This window comes from Physeter macrocephalus, chromosome 9 (genome assembly GCF_002837175.3).
Source record: "Physeter macrocephalus isolate SW-GA chromosome 9, ASM283717v5, whole genome shotgun sequence".
Classification (NCBI taxonomy): domain Eukaryota; kingdom Metazoa; phylum Chordata; class Mammalia; order Artiodactyla; family Physeteridae; genus Physeter; species Physeter macrocephalus.
Genome location: NC_041222.1, coordinates 22742516 through 22761672, shown reverse-complemented (window position 1 = coordinate 22761672; position 19157 = coordinate 22742516). Strand labels below are relative to the sequence as shown.

Below are 19157 nucleotides of genomic sequence, written 5' to 3'. Positions count from 1 at the left end.
CCAGCGGCTCCCTCACGCTTTGCACTCCGGGAAGTGTAGTTCAGTAGCCATTGCCGGGGGAGGCTGGACCCAGGAGCTCTCTCGTAGCATGACGGGAGATGTAGTTGAGGGGCGTCCCGGGAAGGTTCCGGGTGACGCCTTCTGGTCCGGGGGCGGGCGAGCATAGCGCTCTTTGGCTGAAAGCAGCAGGAACTGGCAACCGGGAGGAGGCTCTAGCGAGGCCTGAAAGCGGCGCATCCAGGCAGGGGAGGGGTTGCGGGGTGGGGGCGGCCAAGTAGCGCATCTGACATGCTGCTGGGGTCGTGACCGCTCGGGGACCGAGGCAGGACCTGGCCAGATCCAGCCTGGAGGCCTCGCCTTCTTCGGGCCTAATCTTCAGCGGCCGGGTAGGCCTTGCCAGAGGCTCCTTTCCGTGCGGCCACCCCGGATTCCTGCCCTGATTTTCTGTCCGACAGATGGCCTCGCCTAGCCCCCCGCCAGAGCCAAAGGTAAGTCGCCCCTCCGGGTATCCCCGTTCTCTCGCCGTTCCCGAGCTAGGCCGCGCCACCGCCCCCCCACCTCTCGGGTCGCGGTCTTGAGGGCCAGCGCGGTGCAGTGAAGTACCCCCTGGTACACTGGGGTGCCGTTCGCGATCACACTGACCACTGGCTCCGTTTTTCAAGAGCGACTTGATAAATCAGCTAAAGAAAATTGGTAATGCTCCAAACTAGCGTTTTCATTTACGAGTGTTTCCAGGTGAGCTATCTTTTTTGATCCTCCCCTGTGTCTTCTACACCTGCCGAGATGCCTGGACCCAAAGTAGACGCTTAGAGAAATTTGAATTGAAACGGGTCTCAAGGCAGTGCTTGTAGAGAATCGAGCGGGGCAATGAGGTGCAGGAAACTTGGGAAGGCCTTGGGGCAGATTACTAAAATTCATATATTAGGGCATAATTAGTAAATCAGAAAGCCTTATCCTTAGATTCCTCACTACAGAGGACAAAGATCCAGCTCAGTTATCCTCTAATTTGAGGTGCCTGTCTGAATTCTGTCGGTTCCCAGAATTGGGCCCCATTTGGAACTCTTAGTGTCATGTTCCTCCTAGCCTACCCGGCCCTGACAAGTGATTGTTTTTGCTACTTTCAGTGGTAGAATTGTCCTTGAGACAAGAACTGACTACAGAAATCATACTGTTTCAGGGGTTGCTGACATTTGAGGATGTGGCTGTGTTTTTTACCCAGGAGGAGTGGGATTATCTGGATCCAGCTCAGAGAAGCCTGTATAAAGATGTCATGATGGAGAATTATGGAAACCTGGTCTCACTGGGTAAGAATCTGCTGTTTCTCTGATTAAAATATCTAAGAAACTATAAGAAATCAGAACACTTGAACTAGAACCGTACCAAACTGATTTGTTCCAAAGTTCTGATTCAAACCTTTCAGCCATGAATTGTTTCCATGACTCTCATCCCTACCGTTCTTGCAATGACCAAAATACAAGCTTTTCTGGCTTCCTATCTTCATAATCTCATTCCCATATTGCTCTGTACTTTCCCTCCTGGCTCATCCTCCCACTGCTTTCCTCCCACCCCTTTTCACTCTGCCTTCTGGAGCCCCTGTTCCTCTTCACATAATGTTCCCTACCCCTCCTGGCCTTAACTGAAACCTGGCACTTTCCCAAGGACACCACTTCTCTGGCAGGGGCTGCTTATTCTCCTACATCTTCTTCCTTCCTCTCATCCTTTGTCTCAAGGCTGAAAGGAAAAAATAATTGTTCTCCTAACTTTTCAGTGCTGTTCCCAAAGCGTTCGTTTTCCACCTTCAAACACAGTTTCTCTCTTTTGAGGTCTCAGCTGTCTTGCCCTACCCTCTCAATTCCTTTTCACTACCATCTGTCAACTTTTTTTGGTTCCTCACACATAGATTTTGTCACATTTCAGAATCTTCTCTTTGCTAACCCATACCATCGATCATGCTGTCATTACTTCAGCCTCACTGTATCTTGACCATATTGTCTTCAGCGACCTTGCTTTCCATTTTTATTCAGCACCTCACATCAATGATCATACCCTGAATTTTGTCATTACAGGCAAATCTTAAACCCCAATATCTTATACTTTGACCAATATCTTATTTTTATTCAGGCAGTAGATATTTATCGACTGTAACTAAACAGGGGTTACCAAAACAGACATGATCTCTGCCCACATGGAGCTTACTATAAATTCTTACCTGTCTACTTTTCCTACCAAACCTATTCTTTTTTTTCTTTAATAAATTTATTTATTTATTTTTGGCTGCGTTGGGTCTTCGTTGCTGTGGCGACGTTGTCGCCTCATTGAGGCAAGCAGGGACTACTCTCTTGCAGTGCGCGGGCTTCTCATTGCGGTGGCTTCTCTTGTTGCGGAGCACGGGCTCTAGGCGTGCGGGCTTCAGTCGTTGTTGCACACGGGTTCAGTAGTTGTGGCTCGCAGGCTCTAGATCACAGGCTCAGTAGTTGTTGCACACGGGCTTAGTTGCTCCATGGCATGTGGGATCTTCCTGGATCAGGGATCGAACCCATGTCCCCTGCATTGGCAGGCAGAGTCTTAACCACTGTGCCACCAGGGAAGTCCAAACCTATTTATTCTTTTTTTTTTTTTTTGCGGTATGCGGGCCTCTCACTGTTGTGGCCTCTCCCGTTGCGGAGCACAGGCTCCAGACGCGCAGGCTCAGCGGCCATGGCTCACGGGCCCAGCCGCTCCGTGGCATGTGGGATCTTCCTGGACCGGGGCACGAACCTGTGTCCCCTGCATCGGCAGACGGACTCTCAACCACTGCGCCACCAGGGAAGCCCCAAACCTATTTATTCTTAATCTTTCCTGTTCCTTGACTTCTTTTTTCCCCCAGGCTCTCGATCCCCTCCTGACTTCACCTCCTTATCTAATCCATGGACCTATATATAAAATGATCACCAGCATGCTCTCTTGCCACCTTGTCATTATGTTCTACCCATTCTGCAAACTTCAAATCCTATACTGATTGTAAAATCTGCCTTTTCTTTTCTCCTACCTGAGTTGCTAAACACAGCAAGCGAAATTTTTTATCCGAACGGATTGGTGCCCTGTATATATACATGGCTTTTCTTTCTTCTAGTCTCCACTGGGTTTTTACATTTCAGCAAATTTTTTATCGTTGATTTGCTCATGCCCCTGTTCCTTTTAGTGACTATTCCAAAAACTTAGAGAGTTTTCCTTGGGTCCATCACTCAGTGGTGGACCTCATCTTCTGTTTCACAGAGAAGATAGTGGCCACTACACATGAACTCTCAAGTTTTCTGCCCCTCATTGCACTCTTAAGGTTGCCTATCTTCTCACATTCTCCAATAATTTATCAGTCTTTTTTTTTTTCTTATAGTTTCAGTCTCTATTCTTTCTCCCCTAGTACCTTTATTCTGATGATAGATATGTTCGTGGCTCTAGAACTCTCCTTTGAGCCACAGTCTCTCTTGCTGCTCCCTGTAACCTACTACTTGTTTGCTTCACAGCCAGATTTTTGTTAAGAGTAGTTAAGGTGTGTTCTCTACTTCTTTACCTCCCATTATCTCTAATCCCCTTTTTGTGCCTTTACCACTTGCCTTCAGTTGTTTAACATTGGTCTGGGGCTTCCCTGGTGGCGCAGTGGTTGAGAATCTGCCTGCTAATTCAGGGGACACGGGTTCGAGCCCTGGTCTGGGAGGATCCCACATGCCGCGGAACGGCTGGACCCGTGAGCCACAATTACTGAGCCTGCGCGTCTGGAGCCTGTGTTCCGCAACAAGAGAGGCCGCGATAGTGAGAGGCCTGCGCACCGCGATGAAGAGTGGCCCCCACTTGCCACAACTAGAGAAAGACCTCGCACAGAAATGAAGACCCAACACAGCAAAAATAAATAAATAAAAATTAATAAACTCCTACCCCCAACATCTTCTTTAAAAAAAAAAATTGGTCTGTAATAACCCAATTATCAAATGCAGTAGACTCTTTTTGGACTGTATTTAATTCTTCTCTATAGATATTTGAAACTTTTTATTGCTTCCTTCTATTGCCTTGCATTCTCAGACTTCCTCTCAGACTATATACCTTCTTTGGCAGACCTTATTTACACTCAGGTCATCAGCTACTGCTATGTGATGGTAAGTCCCAAATCTTAATCTCTACTTAAGAGAGGCAGTATGGAGCCTAACTGTCCAAGTAAAAAATCCTGATTCCACCACTTACTAGCCTTGTGACTTAACCTTTCTGTGCCTGTGTCCTTTTTTTTTAATATAAAATGGAAATAATAATAGCACTTACCTATTAGGATTATTGTGAGCATTAACTCAGTTAATATATGTAAAGCATTTAGGACACTGACCAACATGTAGTAAGTACAATATAAATGTCAATTGTTATCTTCATCATCATTGTCATTACCTTCTCTGTTGAACTCCAACTTCTTAGTCATCTCCTTTTGAAGACCACATAAATAACTCAGATAATCCACTAAGATCTCAAGGGCCTCCTCTTCAGAATTAAGTACTCCTTTCTCTGTGCTATCTTGTATACGCTTCCATTGTTGAATTTATTTCAGTGTACTATAGTCATTATGTTATTTCTCTAGACAGACTGATCTTCAAGAGGACAGTAACTGTATTTTTTTTTTCATTTGATTTCTCCAGCAGTTAGCACAGAGCCAGGCATGTATTATATGCTTCTTAAATATTTGGGTGACTGAGTGAATATAATTAAGACTCAATATCTTTTGACAAAATTATTGCATTAGCCTGTAAACTAGCCCTGTGCTTCCAGTCTCCCTGTATTCTAATATGTTCTCTTTACTGCCACCAAAGTGATTTTGTGTTAGTTAACTGCTTATAACTTTTGGTGATTTCTGACAGCTTAAAGGATAAAAATCTTAATTTTTTGTCCTACATACTAGCACCTCGTTATACAGCCCCTGCCTAGCTTTCTAGCCTCATCTGTTATTTCCAGGATACCACTTCAGTCTCCGCCCATGTCAGGCTAGGTATTTTTTTCCATTTAGCTATGATATCTCTGAGTCACTGACAGCTTTTTCCACCCATATGGTGCCCTAGTTGATAATACCAGGCAAATGCCCAGCCTTGCCTGTGCCTAGTACTGTAAAATGGCAGTGACCCCATCTGTGATCTACTTTTAGGCTGTCTTCTTTATTGTAGCTGAAATACATCTTTTCATCAGTTATTATTTCTCCCCCCACAATCTTTTCATCCTCCTCTGTAAACTCTATATCCATCCCCTTGATGAGTGCTCCCTTGATGAGAGATTACGATTATTAAACTATTCCACTATAGTGTTTTCCTCCACTTCATCCTGTTGCTCTACTTAACTCATTTAGCTTTGTAATTTTGCCTCTTCAGTCATACCTATCCTTTCTATTTTTCTTTAAAAATTTTAAGAACAATATTGATGATACAGCTGACAGCTTGATCTCTTAGTTCTTGATCTTTCCGTTCTTTCAGCTGAAATAGACTTCTTTGGCTTTATTGACCTATCTCCAGACAACTTGAGCCAGATTGGACCTTGATAGAATTGGGAAATGCTGAACCTATAAGACCTTAAATTCACTGTTTTCCTCCTTTAATTATCGTCTCTTTCCAATTATTTGTTCAACTACTCATTCATTCGATAAATAATTATAAAGCACTGTGCTAGGCCTAGGAATGCAAGTCCTTCCCCATTCTCTCATTCTTTTACCTAGAAAACTGAGAGGCAACTGTCTACTCTAGAAAAATTAACTATGACCAGAGGATGGGAACATACAAGCACGGCAGATATCTCAGAAGGTGGTTTTAGCTACCAGGCCCAGGTCTAATGGCTAGTCATTTCTAGGCTGCCATGTGTGGAAGCCTAGACTCACTTATTTTACCTGTCTTTCTGTTTGACCTATTTGTTTTCATGCCGGTGCCTCTCTCTGTTTTATTTACTTCAGCAATACATTATATTTCATGTCTGGTAAGATTAAGTCACTCATATTCTCTTTCAGGGTATACAGTTGACCTTTGAACAACACAGGTTTGAAATGCTTGAGTTCTCTTATACATTATTATTTTTTTCACTAAATACGTAGTACAGTACTACACAGTCTGTGGTTGGTTGAATCCGCGGGTGCAGAACCATGGATATGGAGGGCCAACTGTAAAGTTATATGTGGATTTTCAACAGTGTGGAGGGTCAGTGCCCCTAACCCTTGTGTTGTTCAAGGGTCAACTGTACTTAACTAGTTTTCTGCATTCTTCTGGTTGAAATTTAGATTACTTGGGGTTTTTTAACTGGCTCGTGGGATTTTTGTTGGAATACAGTTAGGTTTGTTGGTTGGTTTGGGAAGAAATAAGATCCTTATAATGTTGAATCTCTTTGGCAATTTGGTTGACTCTATTTAATTGTCTATGTCCTTCAGAAAAATTGTATGGATTATTTTTATGAATCTTGTATTTCTTGTAGATACATTCCTAGGTTTTATGGGTTTTATTATCATGAAGAACATATTTTATTTTTCTATAATATTTACTAATTGGTTATTCTTGGTAGTAAGAACCAGTATTTGTTTTATATGTTAGTCCTGTCATCACTATTATATTTCATTTAATTATTTTAGGAATTTTGGGTAGGCATTCATATCATCTGCAAATAATGTAATTTTGTATTATTCCTTTGAGTAAAACCCTGGAACAATATCCACTGGGTAAGCATTATGAAGAAACTTTACCTTCTCAAAAAGAACTTACAATCCAATGGAAAAGACACACAGTTAAAAGTACAGTGTAATAATACTATAATGCAGTCATGGACAAGGGCTGGTGATCAGAAACAGAGTGCTTAAATCATCTATTGGACTAAGTGAAGGCTTTATAGAGGAACTGTTGCTTTGCACTGAATCTTAAAGAGAAACCAAGAGTTTCCCCAAGTAAACAATGTTGGTGGACATTTCATAAATGAGATATGCCAAGAAATGGCCTAAAAGACTAAAGCACAAGCAATTTGTCCACTTGAAGTGTGAGAGCATGGGTAGGAGGGTGAATTAAAGCTTAAGAGACCTCATGAAGTGCTGAGCATCATTGTGTAAAGGGATTTGATTTGATTTTAGAGACAGTGGAGTGCTAGTGAATCTATAGGTGGTGACATGATTAGAATTCCATTTTATGAAAATCTCTCTGAATTCAGTGAAATAGATACAGCCTAAAGACAAGAGCCAAGGATTATTAGATGGCTTTTGCAGTAATCCAAGGAAAACAGAGAGAGAAGGCAAATGCTAAAGAGTAGAATCATTGATTTTGGTGATTGATTAATGGTAAGAAAAAGGGAGAAATCTAGGATGATTTCCTGCTTTGGGACTTTAGTGTGATGGACAGTGATGCCTCTCAAGGGAAGATGATTAGAGGTGGAGACAGACATGACAGCAAATGATGATGGTCATGTTAATTGTGAGCTCTTTTTGAGACATTTAAGTGGCAGTATTCAGAGGGTGTGTAGATAGAGCAAGATAAGGATGTAAACATGGGTGACAATAACCTTAAACAGTTGACAAAGGAAGAGAAATACATGAGGGAAATGTATTAGAAAAGGGCAAAGAAAAGAAATAGGGAGAGAACTAGAATATAATAGCACAGAAACAAAAACAGTGTCAAGAAACAGGAATAGTCCACAGTATCAGATGCTGCTGAGTAAAATAAGGACTAAAAATGTCCATTGTGTTTGTTACTTGAAAGTCATTGGTGATTTAATGAGAAGTTTCTCTAGATTCTGGAAACAGAAACCAGATTTTATAGTAGGTTGCAGAACAGATTGAATGGGAAGAGGTTGGTCACTGAAAACATAGGAAACGGAGAGGTACAGTGTTAAGATTTTTTTCAAAGCTTGGATTTAATCTAGAAAAGGATTTCAGGTTTCAGGATAAAGTTGGATATGTTTGTATGTTGGTAGGAAGGTGTCAATGGAGAATACAGATTGAAGAAAGAGGAAGAAATGGTAATAATTGAACAAGTGCCCAGAGGCAAGTGGTATCGAGAGAGTAGATGAATTAGCCTTGGATAAGAATGGGATAAATCTTCATGTACCACTGAAGGTAATTTTATAGGTAGGAGGTAGAATAGTGAGGGAGTTCTCTCATACTTTTTCATTGAGTGAAAGAAAACACAGTGTACTGAAAGTGAATTTGAGAGAGAGCACTTGTAAGTAGACTTAGGCAGAAATAAAGTTTCTTAGGGGAATAAGAAGAAGTTTTTTTGGAATAAAATAATGACTGAAGTAAGTGAAAAGAAAATTCAAAGATGACTCCACAGTTAGAAGACTAGAAAATTGAAAGAAAAGAGTAATTCTAAAAAGGGAAATTGTTTAGGGCCAAATACAAATTTGGTGGTGATGCAATCTTCTCATGGAGTTATCCAACAGGCAGCAAGAGACAGAAAATCAGGAAAGAAGTCAGAGGCAGACTTAAGTGTCCTCTATGCTGCTTTGTTATATCATAGACCATTATGTTATCTTTCTTCCAATGCTTGCAAGATTATTTCTCAGATGTCATGCAGACTCTCAGTTGGAAATAGATGGTTCCAACTTGTGTCTTGTATCTTTAAAGGCATGAGAATTATGTATACTTGAAGAATGTACTATTTGTGGTAGGTGAAGTCATAAGCTACCACAGACTGTTCTTTTTCTTAGTTTCTTCCATTAGCTCTAACCATGTTCCTTTTGTTTTTTTCCCCTGTTTTTCTATATCATAGAGTCCATGTCACTTCAACCCAGTTTTTTAAAAGCCATTTGTCTCTTGATGTAGGAGCTATTTTACTTAATATTTTCTTTACCATATTATATTCTTTCCCCATTTGTACTTGTCACCCATTCCATTTGGTAGGGGGCTTCTTGCCTTATCTCTAAATCCTAACTCATTATACAGTGCCTGGAATGCTTGTGATCACAATAAATAAATTATTATTAATCAATGAATTGTTGTTTCCCCTGGTTTTTGTCTTTTATCCTTCTCAGCATCATTTTATGTGTTCTTTTCTGTCAGTTATTTGGTTTATTCACATTCCCATAATGCTACCTCATCCTAATTTTTCCTGAACCTACTGTTTTCTTCCCATGTTATACTTTCTTCCTTGATAGGCTAGTTTATCCTGCCACTACTTGTTTTACTTCTTTGTTTGCCCATCTTACCTTGCATAATTCGTTGTCGATTTATCAGCCCTTCCTCCTTTCTCCTGCTGATGCACTTTGTGCCTCGTAAACACTCTTTTCATACCCTTTCTCCAAGAAAAACATTTCATTTTATCAGATAACTAATACTAAATATTTATATAGCTTGTACTGTTTGCCAGGTAGTTCTAAATGCTTTATGTATATGAACTAATGTAATCATCACAAGGATGCTGTGATGTAGTAAACTACATTTTATGCACATAGTAGATCATTTATCTTAATTATCTTATTTTTCTGACAGTTCCTCCTTGCTGGCAAGAGCTAGGCTGATGTTTCTATTTTCCATTTATCATTCCAGATGTTTTGAACAGAGATAAGGATGAGGAGCCAACTGTGAAACAAGAAATTGAGGAAATTGAGGAAGAAGTGGAACCACAGGGTGTAATAGTTACAAGAATCAAAAGTGAAATTGACCAGGATTCTATGGGTAGAGAAACCTTTGAACTTGTTGGTAGGTTAGATAAACAGAGAGGAATCTTCTTATGGGAAATACCAAGGGAATCTTTGACCCAGGAACAAAGAATGTTCAGAGGAAACACTAGCATTATCCGTAAGAGACCAAATTCTGAAGAGAAATGTCATAAATGTGAAGAATGTGGAAAGGGTTTTGTCCGCAAGGCTCATTTCATTCAACATCAAAGGGTCCATACGGGAGAAAAACCTTTTCAATGTAATGAATGTGGGAAAAGTTTCAGTCGCAGTTCATTTGTTATTGAACATCAGAGAATTCACACTGGGGAAAGGCCCTATGAGTGTAATTACTGTGGAAAAACCTTTAGTGTGAGCTCAACCCTTATTAGACATCAGAGAATCCACACTGGAGAGAGACCCTATCAGTGTAACCAATGTAAACAGAGCTTCAGCCAGAGAAGAAGCCTTGTTAAACATCAAAGGATTCACACAGGTGAGAAACCCCATAAATGTAGTGACTGTGGGAAAGCCTTCAGTTGGAAGTCACACCTGATTGAACATCAGAGAACTCACACTGGTGAGAAACCCTATCACTGTACCAAATGTAAGAAAAGCTTTAGTCGAAATTCATTACTTGTTGAACATCAGAGAATTCACACTGGGGAAAGACCCCATAAATGTGGTGAATGTGGGAAAGCCTTTAGATTAAGTACATACCTTATACAACACCAAAAAATCCACACTGGTGAGAAGCCTTTTCTTTGTATTGAATGTGGAAAAAGCTTCAGTCGGAGCTCATTCCTTATTGAACATCAGAGGATCCATACAGGTGAAAGACCTTATCAGTGCAAAGAGTGTGGGAAAAGCTTCAGTCAACTTTGCAACCTTACTCGTCATCAGAGAATTCACACAGGCGACAAACCCCATAAATGTGAGGAATGTGGAAAAGCCTTTAGTAGAAGCTCAGGTCTTATTCAGCATCAGAGAATCCACACCAGAGAGAAGACTTATTCATACAATGAAACCAAGGAAAGTTTTGATCCAAATTGCAATCTTATTATACAGCAGGAAGTCTACCCTAAGGAAAAATCTTATAAATGTGATGAATGTGGGAAAACTTTTAGTGTCAGTGCTCATCTTGTACAACATCAAAGAATCCACACTGGTGAAAAGCCCTACCTATGTACTGTATGTGGGAAAAGCTTCAGTCGGAGCTCATTTCTTATTGAACACCAGAGAATCCACACTGGTGAGAGACCCTATCTGTGCAGACAGTGTGGCAAAAGTTTTAGTCAACTCTGTAATCTTATTCGACATCAGGGTGTTCACACAGGTAATAAACCCCATAAATGTGATGAATGTGGGAAGGCCTTTAGCCGGAACTCAGGCCTTATTCAGCATCAGAGAATACACACAGGAGAAAAACCTTATAAGTGTGAGAAGTGCGACAAAAGTTTCAGTCAACAGCGCAGCCTCGTCAACCATCAGAAGATCCATGCAGAGGTGAAAATTCAAGAAACCCACGAATGTGATGCTTGTGGGGAAGCCTTCAATTGCCATATATCTCTTATTCAGCATCAAAAATTGCACACTACATGGATGCAGTAAACGTAGAGAAATACTTAAGCTTGGTTTGACTTGAGACCAGCTACCCAAGTGCAGTTTCAGTATGGCTCAACGTGAGTCAAGATTTAGTGATAAAGCAGGTTCTCTTTGGCCTCAGGCAAATGGTTTCTAAAGGTTCTGTGAATAATAGGCAGCTGCCCACAGGCAGTTGAAGACTTCCATTACTCTTTGTTTTGACTATCATAGAGAAAGACTCAGTAATTCAAGCATCTTTCTTTTACATATCTTTCAGCAGAGAGGTTAAACCCAGGTTCAGAGCACTTAGTTATAATTAATAAAGGGAGAAGAACAAAGTTACATTGGCGTAAGGGAGTTGGAAGCAGCTGATGTTAGAAAACTAGCATAATTACTCAAGAGTCCTCTGGCACCATACTATATGGTGGTTCTTTCAGTTCCATGATATGTTTGGCTATGCATGCCAAGTCCAATAATTAAGCATATGCTTAAGTTTTCAAGGAAACAAAACCCCCATTTTTTAAAAAACTGGCATCCAAAGCTTTTGTCATTGTCTAATCCAGTTGTTTGGCATGTGGGTTAAAGGCAGTTCCAATGCCATGTGGTTCCCAGATCTGTGAAATGAGTGGACCATTAATTTTACATATAAACTAAATGTACAGATTATGTAATTAACAAACCTAGCAAAGGTGTTACCAAGGAGCCTTTGGGAGTGCCTTTTCTTTTTTCCCAAGATGGGCCCAAAAAGGTGGAGGAAGACATTGTTCTTTTTGTGCCCTCCAATCTGTGAAAGATATTTGTAGTCCTAGACAAATTAAATTTTATTCCTCCATTACCAGTAGCATGTGAAAGTGTAAATATTTTGATTACCAAGAGTTGGAAATAAAAAGACCTGGAGTCTATGCTAGGAAGCTGAGATATTTTGGTATTGCTTTGATTTTTATGGTAACTAGACTTTGCATGCAATTTAAAAATCCTTATTTCTGGTTCTAGGGCTTCCTTAGTTAATGGTTATTATAAACCTATTAATTCATCTCTTCTAATCATTAAACCTGTTTTGTTTTTTGCTTTGTGTAAGAGTTATTTGTTACTCTAGTGTAAAATATATCCTGTCAAATATATTACAGCATTTAAAAATTAGAATCAAGGGTTTAAAGGAAATTGCTCTCACTTGTTCTACCTCTGACTCGTTACCTTTTCTGGGATAGTTCAATTAAGGTTAAATCCAGGTTCTTTAGTTCCTGAGTATATAATTCCAAATCACCAGGACTCGGTAATTCTAATTTCCTAATAGTTTAAGCAAAAGACCTCACTTTCAACTATAACCTAGACATTCTAAACATCACCTCCAAACTTTCATCAAATTTTCATCTTCCCATCTCTGAATATGTGCGTATGTGTGTGTGCATGCACACGTAAACGTGGATGTTATGGTATGTGTAGAAATATGCCTCTCTGTACACTTCCTTATTCCAATTAAGTACTCATAGTTACCATACAGTTAACTTTTCAAAAGAGTTTGTAACTCAGTGAAAAGTACAAAAGGTAGCTGATAATGCACTTAATTTTTCAATAAAATTATCCTCCTGCCCTAAATCTCCCTGTTTTACTTGTTCTGCACCAGTGGTTCCCCAGCCCAGAGTCACAACTAATAACGAGGTTCTTAGAAATCCAGAGATGGAATCCTGTTTTCAAAAACCTAACACAAAGTGTATGTTTTCACTGCATGCACACGAAAACATTTCTGTGCTTTTTGCTGAAATTGCATTGTATCATGTATGATTGTCTTGCTGAGCGGAAGTTCTGGCTGTTGACCTCACTGTAATTTGGGGCCATGGTCATTTGAGATATTCCTAAAAGTACATAATTTTTAACATCCTTGAATGTGAATCTGGAGTGACGGCTCCAGACTCCAGTAACAGCGAAACAGTTCTTGCTTATGTATACAATTCATTGGCTGTACAAAGCATAGCCAAAAAAGGTGATTTTTTTTTAAAGCAAGTCCACTGCAGTATACACTGCTATTTTACAAGAAAAAGATAGAAATGTGTGGAGGACTTTAGAAAGGGATATGAAGTGCCTAGAAGATGAGGGAAGGAGAAAGTTAAATCTTTCAAGAGGAAATAATGCCTAAGATGAGACTAAAAGACAAGTACCAGGAAAGATGAATACTGTCTGAAGACGAAGTTGTGAGAGGATCTGGTAGCTACAGAGTGAACTGATTGCTTGGTGATGGGAATATGGCAGGAGGTAAGGTGCCCATAAACAAGAGTTGTAGTGCTAAAGAGATAGGACTTGATTTCTCCTGAAATCCTGTGGTAATGTTTTCCTTGTAGGTAAGTATGGTGTGTATAAGAAAAGGACGCATTTTAAGAATATAGCTCAGTGAATTTTCACAACTAAACCTCTATATAACTGGTACCCAGCTTAAATATTACTGGTACCCCAGATTCTTCCCTTGTGTACCTTTCCAAATACTACACACACAACACACATCTTGTGGTGCCTCCATTTTGACTCGAGACAATGTGGAAGTGAATAGGAGGGAAAAAATCGGCTCTTGACCTTTTTAAGATCTGGGAATCTTATCCTCAGGAAGTTGCACAAAGTAAGCATTCAAGGGCCTGTGGTTTCCGTGTTAACTCCATAGTCTCTTAGAGTAGTACTACTGAGAGACTGTGGTGTCTTTAAGGCAGTGGGAATGAAAGGAGATGAACTTGAGAAATACAGAGTAAGACCTGATTGCTAATTGGATGAGGAAGGTGAAAAAGAGTAAAGATTCAAGGTGGGTTTGGGTGGTTGTTATTCTTACTAAAAAGGTGGGGGAGGACAGTGCACCTGGTATGGAGTAAGGAATTAATTACTAAAGTTTTTGAGCATGTAATGTTTGGCTTATCTGTGAGATAGACATGTCTGAAGATAATTGGAGATGTGGACATGGTGCACAGGGAAGATCTAGGTTAGAAATTGATTTAGGAATTCACCAGTGTTTAGACACAGAACTGAATTAAGTAAGATTTAAGGAAAGAATAAAGCAAGTAAAGAAATCCAGAGATGGAATCCTGAGATCCATTCTTGTTTAATGGATGGGCAAGATTCAAAGGAGACAGAGAGGAACAGCCAGAAGTATCAAAAACCCAGTACATAGTGATAACTAGGAAAGTGACCTAGAAGAGTGCTGCAGAGACATCAAAGAAGGGTTGAAGAATGTCCTTTAGATTGGATAATTAGAAAGTCATTAATGAGTACTATAAGAACAGCTTCTGAAATTGGGAAGGGCCAGTTTTCAGGGGCTTAAATACTGTCTGAAGAGTGTAGATCATCGATTCTCAAATACTATCAATTCATGGTGAAAAGTTTACTATTCTACATTCAAATGGTAAAAACAAGGACAATAGAGTAGCTTTGTAAAAAAGCTAAATTGATTCAAGAACTTAATCTTTTTCTGAAATAATGCCCCCCTTTTAAAATAAAAAAGTCCTTTCAAGAAATAATAGTAATTTTGGCCTGTTGAATGTATGTCTTTAGTTAAAAAAAAATGGCAATCCTTTTTTGATTATTCATCTTACTTAATTTTACTGGTCTGTAAAAGGGAATAAAAAGAAGATTGTGAATATGAGGAGGGATATAGATCAAGATTAAAGAGAAAAAGTATTTTTCCATTCTGAATAGATAGCCAGTTTGAGGGAGAAGTTGAAGATAAAGGAGAGCAGATGGAAATTGAGTTACTAGATAAGCAAAAATGAATTTTAGCACTAATGGAAGGATTTACTATGGAGGCTTTCTTCCTCCCATTTGGGAGAAAGGGAAAGAGGACAGATTTAGTGTCTGGGGGAAGGGGAAGAAATAGAATACACTTGAGATGACCCATTTCCAAAAAATAGTCAAAGTCACGTTTTGAGAGTCAGGGAAGGAGAGGGGTGGCCACCATGAGGGGTAGAGTTGGGAGCCTTGTCAATAGTAAAAGTTTGGAGTAGCAATTAGGGACAATGGAAGAGAGAACCAAACAAAAACTTGGGGAGGGCTTGTGGGGTTTTGTTTAGGGCCCTACTAAAGTAAAAGACTGAACTTTTAATGGCATTACTCAAATTCCTTATGGGAATTAACACATGGAACAATTTTGAAAGAAAATTAGGGTTAAAGTAGATGAAGCAAAATATTAATTAGTATATGTTTTTGGGTTCTCCAGAGAAACAGAACCAATAAACCAATAGGATGGATGGATGGATAGATAGATAGATAGATAATAAGAATTGGCTCGTGTGATTATGGAGTACAAGAAGTCCCGTGGTATGCTGTTCATAAGCTGGAAAACTGAAAGCCAATGATGTAATTCAATCTGAGTCCAAAGGAGCTTAAGAACCAGGAGCGCTGATGTCCAAGGACAGAAGATGCATGCCCCACTTGGGCAGAGAACAAATTTGACCGCATTCACTTTTGATTCAGGTGCTCAACAAATTGGATAATGCACATCAGCATGGTTGAGGGCAATCTTCTTTACTCAGTCTAAGGACTTAAATACAAATCTCTTTCAGAAACACCCTCAACAGACACACCCAAAAACAATGTTTCACCGACATTCCTTAGTCTAGTGGAGTTGAAACATAAAATTAGCCATCACAGTAGGTAACAATTTAAAATGAGCAGCTGGAGAGGGTGTGGAGAAAAGGGAACCCTCTTGCACTGCTGGTGGGAATGTAAATTGAAACAGCCACTGTGAAGAACAGTACGGAGTTTCCTTAAAAAACTAAAAATAGAACTACCATATGACCCAGCAATCCCACTACTGGGCATATGCCCTGAGAAAACCATAATTCAAAAGGACACGTACCCCAATGTTCATTGCAGTGCTATTTATAATAGCCAGGTCATGGAAACAACCTATAAAGAAGATGTACATATATACAATGTAATATTACTCAACCATAAAAAGGAATGAAACTGGGTCATTTGTAGAGATATGGATGGGCCTAGAGTCTGTCATACAGAGTGAAGTAAGCCAGAAAGAGAAAAACAAACATCATATATTAACACATTTATGCGGAATCTAGAAAAATTGTACAGATGAACCTATTTGCAGGGCAGGAATAGAGATGCAGACGTAGAGAACGGACATGTGGACACGGGGGGAAGGGAGGGTGGGATGAAATGGGAGATCAGGACTGACCTATCTACACTACCATGCGTAAAATAAATAGCTAGTGGAAACACGCTATAAAGCACAGGAAGCTCAGCTTGGTGCTCTGTGGCGACCTAGATGGGTGGGATGTGGAGTGGGGGGTGGGAGGGAGGTCCAAGAGGGAGGGGATATAGGTATACATATAGCTGATTCACTTCATTGTACGGCAGAAACTAACACAACATTGTAAAGCAATTATACTCCAATAAAAGAAAAATAAATAAAATGAGCAGGTGAGGGAATTCCCTGGTGGTCCAGTGGTTAGGACTCGGTGCTTTTACTGCTGTGGGACTGGGTTCAGTCCCTGGTTGGGGAACTAAGATCCTGCAAGCCACGCAGCACGGCCAAAGTATAAATAAATAAAATGAACAAGTGAAAGGAGTGTTTGGTGGCAAAAAAAAAAAAAAAAAAAAAAATTACTGTAATACTCCATTTCTCTGTAATTTTGGTGAGTGAGGCCTTTCACTTTCATCTGTCTTCCTAAAGGAGGATGTCATCAGCAAATCTAGGGGCATACACAGCATACCCAGTTGAGCATATTTTCTTGCAGACTACATTTCAACTTAAAAAAAAATCTAGTTCAGATATTCCAATCATTTTTTGAAGTTATTCTTCCTAATTTGTATTGGTTGTCCTTCCTTCTCCACCTCCTTCAAAAATGTTTTGTGGCCTTGGGTATGGTAGGGATGAGCTGACTGGTTTTTTTTTTTTTTTTTGGCTGCATTGGGTCTGTTGCTGTGCGTGGGCTTTCTCTAGTTGCGGCGAGCAGGGGCTACTCTTTGTTGCGGTGCGCAGGCTTCTTACTGCAGTGGCTTCTCTTGTTGCGGAGCACGGGCTCTAGGCACATGAGCTTCAGTAGTTGTGGCTCACAAGCTTAGTTGCTCCGCGGCATGTGGGATCTTCCCGGACCAGGGATTTAAACTGTGTCCCCTGCACTGGCAGGCGAATTGTTAACAACTGTGCCACCAGGGAAGTCTGCGGGTTTCTTTTTAATTAAGGCCATCTCTATAACCTTGATGCACGGACAAATAGAAAAAGGCCAGATACATTTACTTTACTGCACAAATGGTACAAGTCCAATTAACATGTATTTTTTTAAATATCTCCCAGGTACTATGTTAATAGTATAGGTATTATTAGCTGCATAGTTGCCTCCAGCAGTCCTTTATTCTCTTCACTGGGGAGTGAATAGCAAGTCATATGTATTCCATAGCATAAAGACTGGGTGTAAAAAAATCACCCAGCTTTCCAAGACACCTAGTTTAGATACATTTTGCACAAGTAAAACATAGTTCATATCTTTGCCTGTGCTATTTCCAGTCCAGGAGCCAGGTTCTCAAGAACATACTTCTGATGTCAGTCCAATGACTAAGATAAACCTCTATATCACATGACAGTCATTGTGTCCCTGGATCCAAGAACTGCACTCTGACTTCTTTGGCCTGTAAATTCCCCCAGGGTAAAACCAGGGCAGGACAAGGAAAAGTTGGAAGTGGCTGCATAAAGATGCCTTGACCTTGGATATTGTAAGAGAGAAGGGTAGAATTCTCTGACACCTGAGACCTCGGGCTACAGCTTAACCCTGGTTGTTGTGAACTGCTGGAAGAATTAGTACTATGGTTAGAAGATGCTCTATATTTCACTGTGCCAGCATACTCAAAGGGCTGAGTCTATGCATGTGTGTAAGCCTCTTTTTGAGAATTAGATGTAAAAGAATTTTGAATTTTCATTTGTCTCAGTGCTTGCCTCTCAAGTTCCAGTATAACAGAGACTTATTAGGATGCTAAATAGCTATGCTATGTAAGGAGAGTTTGGGGGTGTTGTTTTCCCCAATCTAAAGATGTCACATTCACTCACTGGCTTCCACCCCCAAGAGGCTAGGCCCTATGTTGAAATGCTATTACGCACACTTAGCTGGCTTCCAGTTTCCTCTCAATCTTCTACATTCTAAAAACTAATTTTCAGCAATACCCTTCTATTATGTTATTCCCTGCTCAAAATTATTCACAGGTCCCTATTTCTCATTACTTCAAGGCAAAACTTTTCATAAAATCCCTGTCCTATCTACCCTCCCACTCTACTGTGCCACTCCACTTGGCCTCACCATTTCAACCTGATTTCCCATAATTTCCCCAAAATACATAATCTGAACTCTAGTCAGGACACAGTTTTCATCTTCACTTCCACTCAAATGCCTGTGCCATTCTTCAAGAGCCAACTGACAGAGAAAAATATAATATTTATTCATGACTTATATATCTGGCACTTTGCATAAAATATTGCTAACCTCACAGCAACTCTATTTTATAGATGGGAAAACTGAGACTCAAGATCCCAAGATCCTGGGGCTTCCCTGGTGGCGCAGTGGTTGCGCGTCCGCCTGCCGATGCAGGGGAACCGGGTTCGCGCCCGGGTCTGCGCCCGGGTCTGGGAGGATCCCACGTGCCGCGGAGCGGCTGGGCCCGTGGGCCATGGCCGCTGGGCCTGCGCGTCCGGAGCCTGTGCTCCGCAACGGGAGAGGCCACAACAGACGGAGGCCCGCATACCACAAAAAAAAAAAAAAAAAAAAAAAGATCCCAAGATCCTATAACTAGCAATAAACAGTCTGCAATTCATCCCACCTCCTTTGATTTCAGCACCTTCCCTATGCCACTGTAATTTAGCATATTATTGTATACGATCTTGTTTCTTAACTGTATCCTTGCCTTCCTCATCACAGTGGTAAGCATACAAGGACCATGTAGTATCTTTACAGCACCAACCATACAGTAGT

The 19157-nt window shown here is 40.5% G+C and overlaps 1 protein-coding gene across 4 annotated transcripts; it reads left to right on the top strand.

The window, feature by feature from the left end:
* Nucleotides 1–65: 65 nt before the first annotated feature.
* Nucleotides 66–12271, top strand: ZNF189 (zinc finger protein 189). Of its 4 annotated transcripts, none has more exons than XM_007124765.4 (3): nucleotides 66–488; nucleotides 1178–1304; nucleotides 9512–12271. In XM_007124765.4, the coding sequence occupies exons 1-3, from the start codon at nucleotides 456–458 to the stop codon at nucleotides 11230–11232; spliced, it is 1881 nt and encodes a 626-aa protein (XP_007124827.1). In that variant the 5' UTR covers nucleotides 66–455; the 3' UTR covers nucleotides 11233–12271. The 4 variants fall into 4 exon arrangements, with proteins under 4 accessions (XP_007124827.1, XP_007124829.1, XP_007124828.1 ...); XM_007124767.4 differs by having other exon boundaries at nucleotides 67–488; nucleotides 1223–1304; XM_007124766.4 differs by having other exon boundaries at nucleotides 68–488; nucleotides 1220–1304.
* Nucleotides 12272–19157: the final 6886 nt, after the last annotated feature.

Bases quoted from the DNA above. Each gene is read 5' to 3' on its own strand.
- ZNF189 (XM_007124765.4), top strand. From the start codon at position 456: ATGGCCTCGCCTAGCCCCCCGCCAGAGCCAAAG. The intron at 489-1,177 runs GTAAGTCGCCCC...ATACTGTTTCAG, and splicing joins GCCCCCCGCCAGAGCCAAAG to GGGTTGCTGACATTTGAGGA. The intron at 1,305-9,511 runs GTAAGAATCTGC...TTATCATTCCAG, and splicing joins TGGAAACCTGGTCTCACTGG to ATGTTTTGAACAGAGATAAG.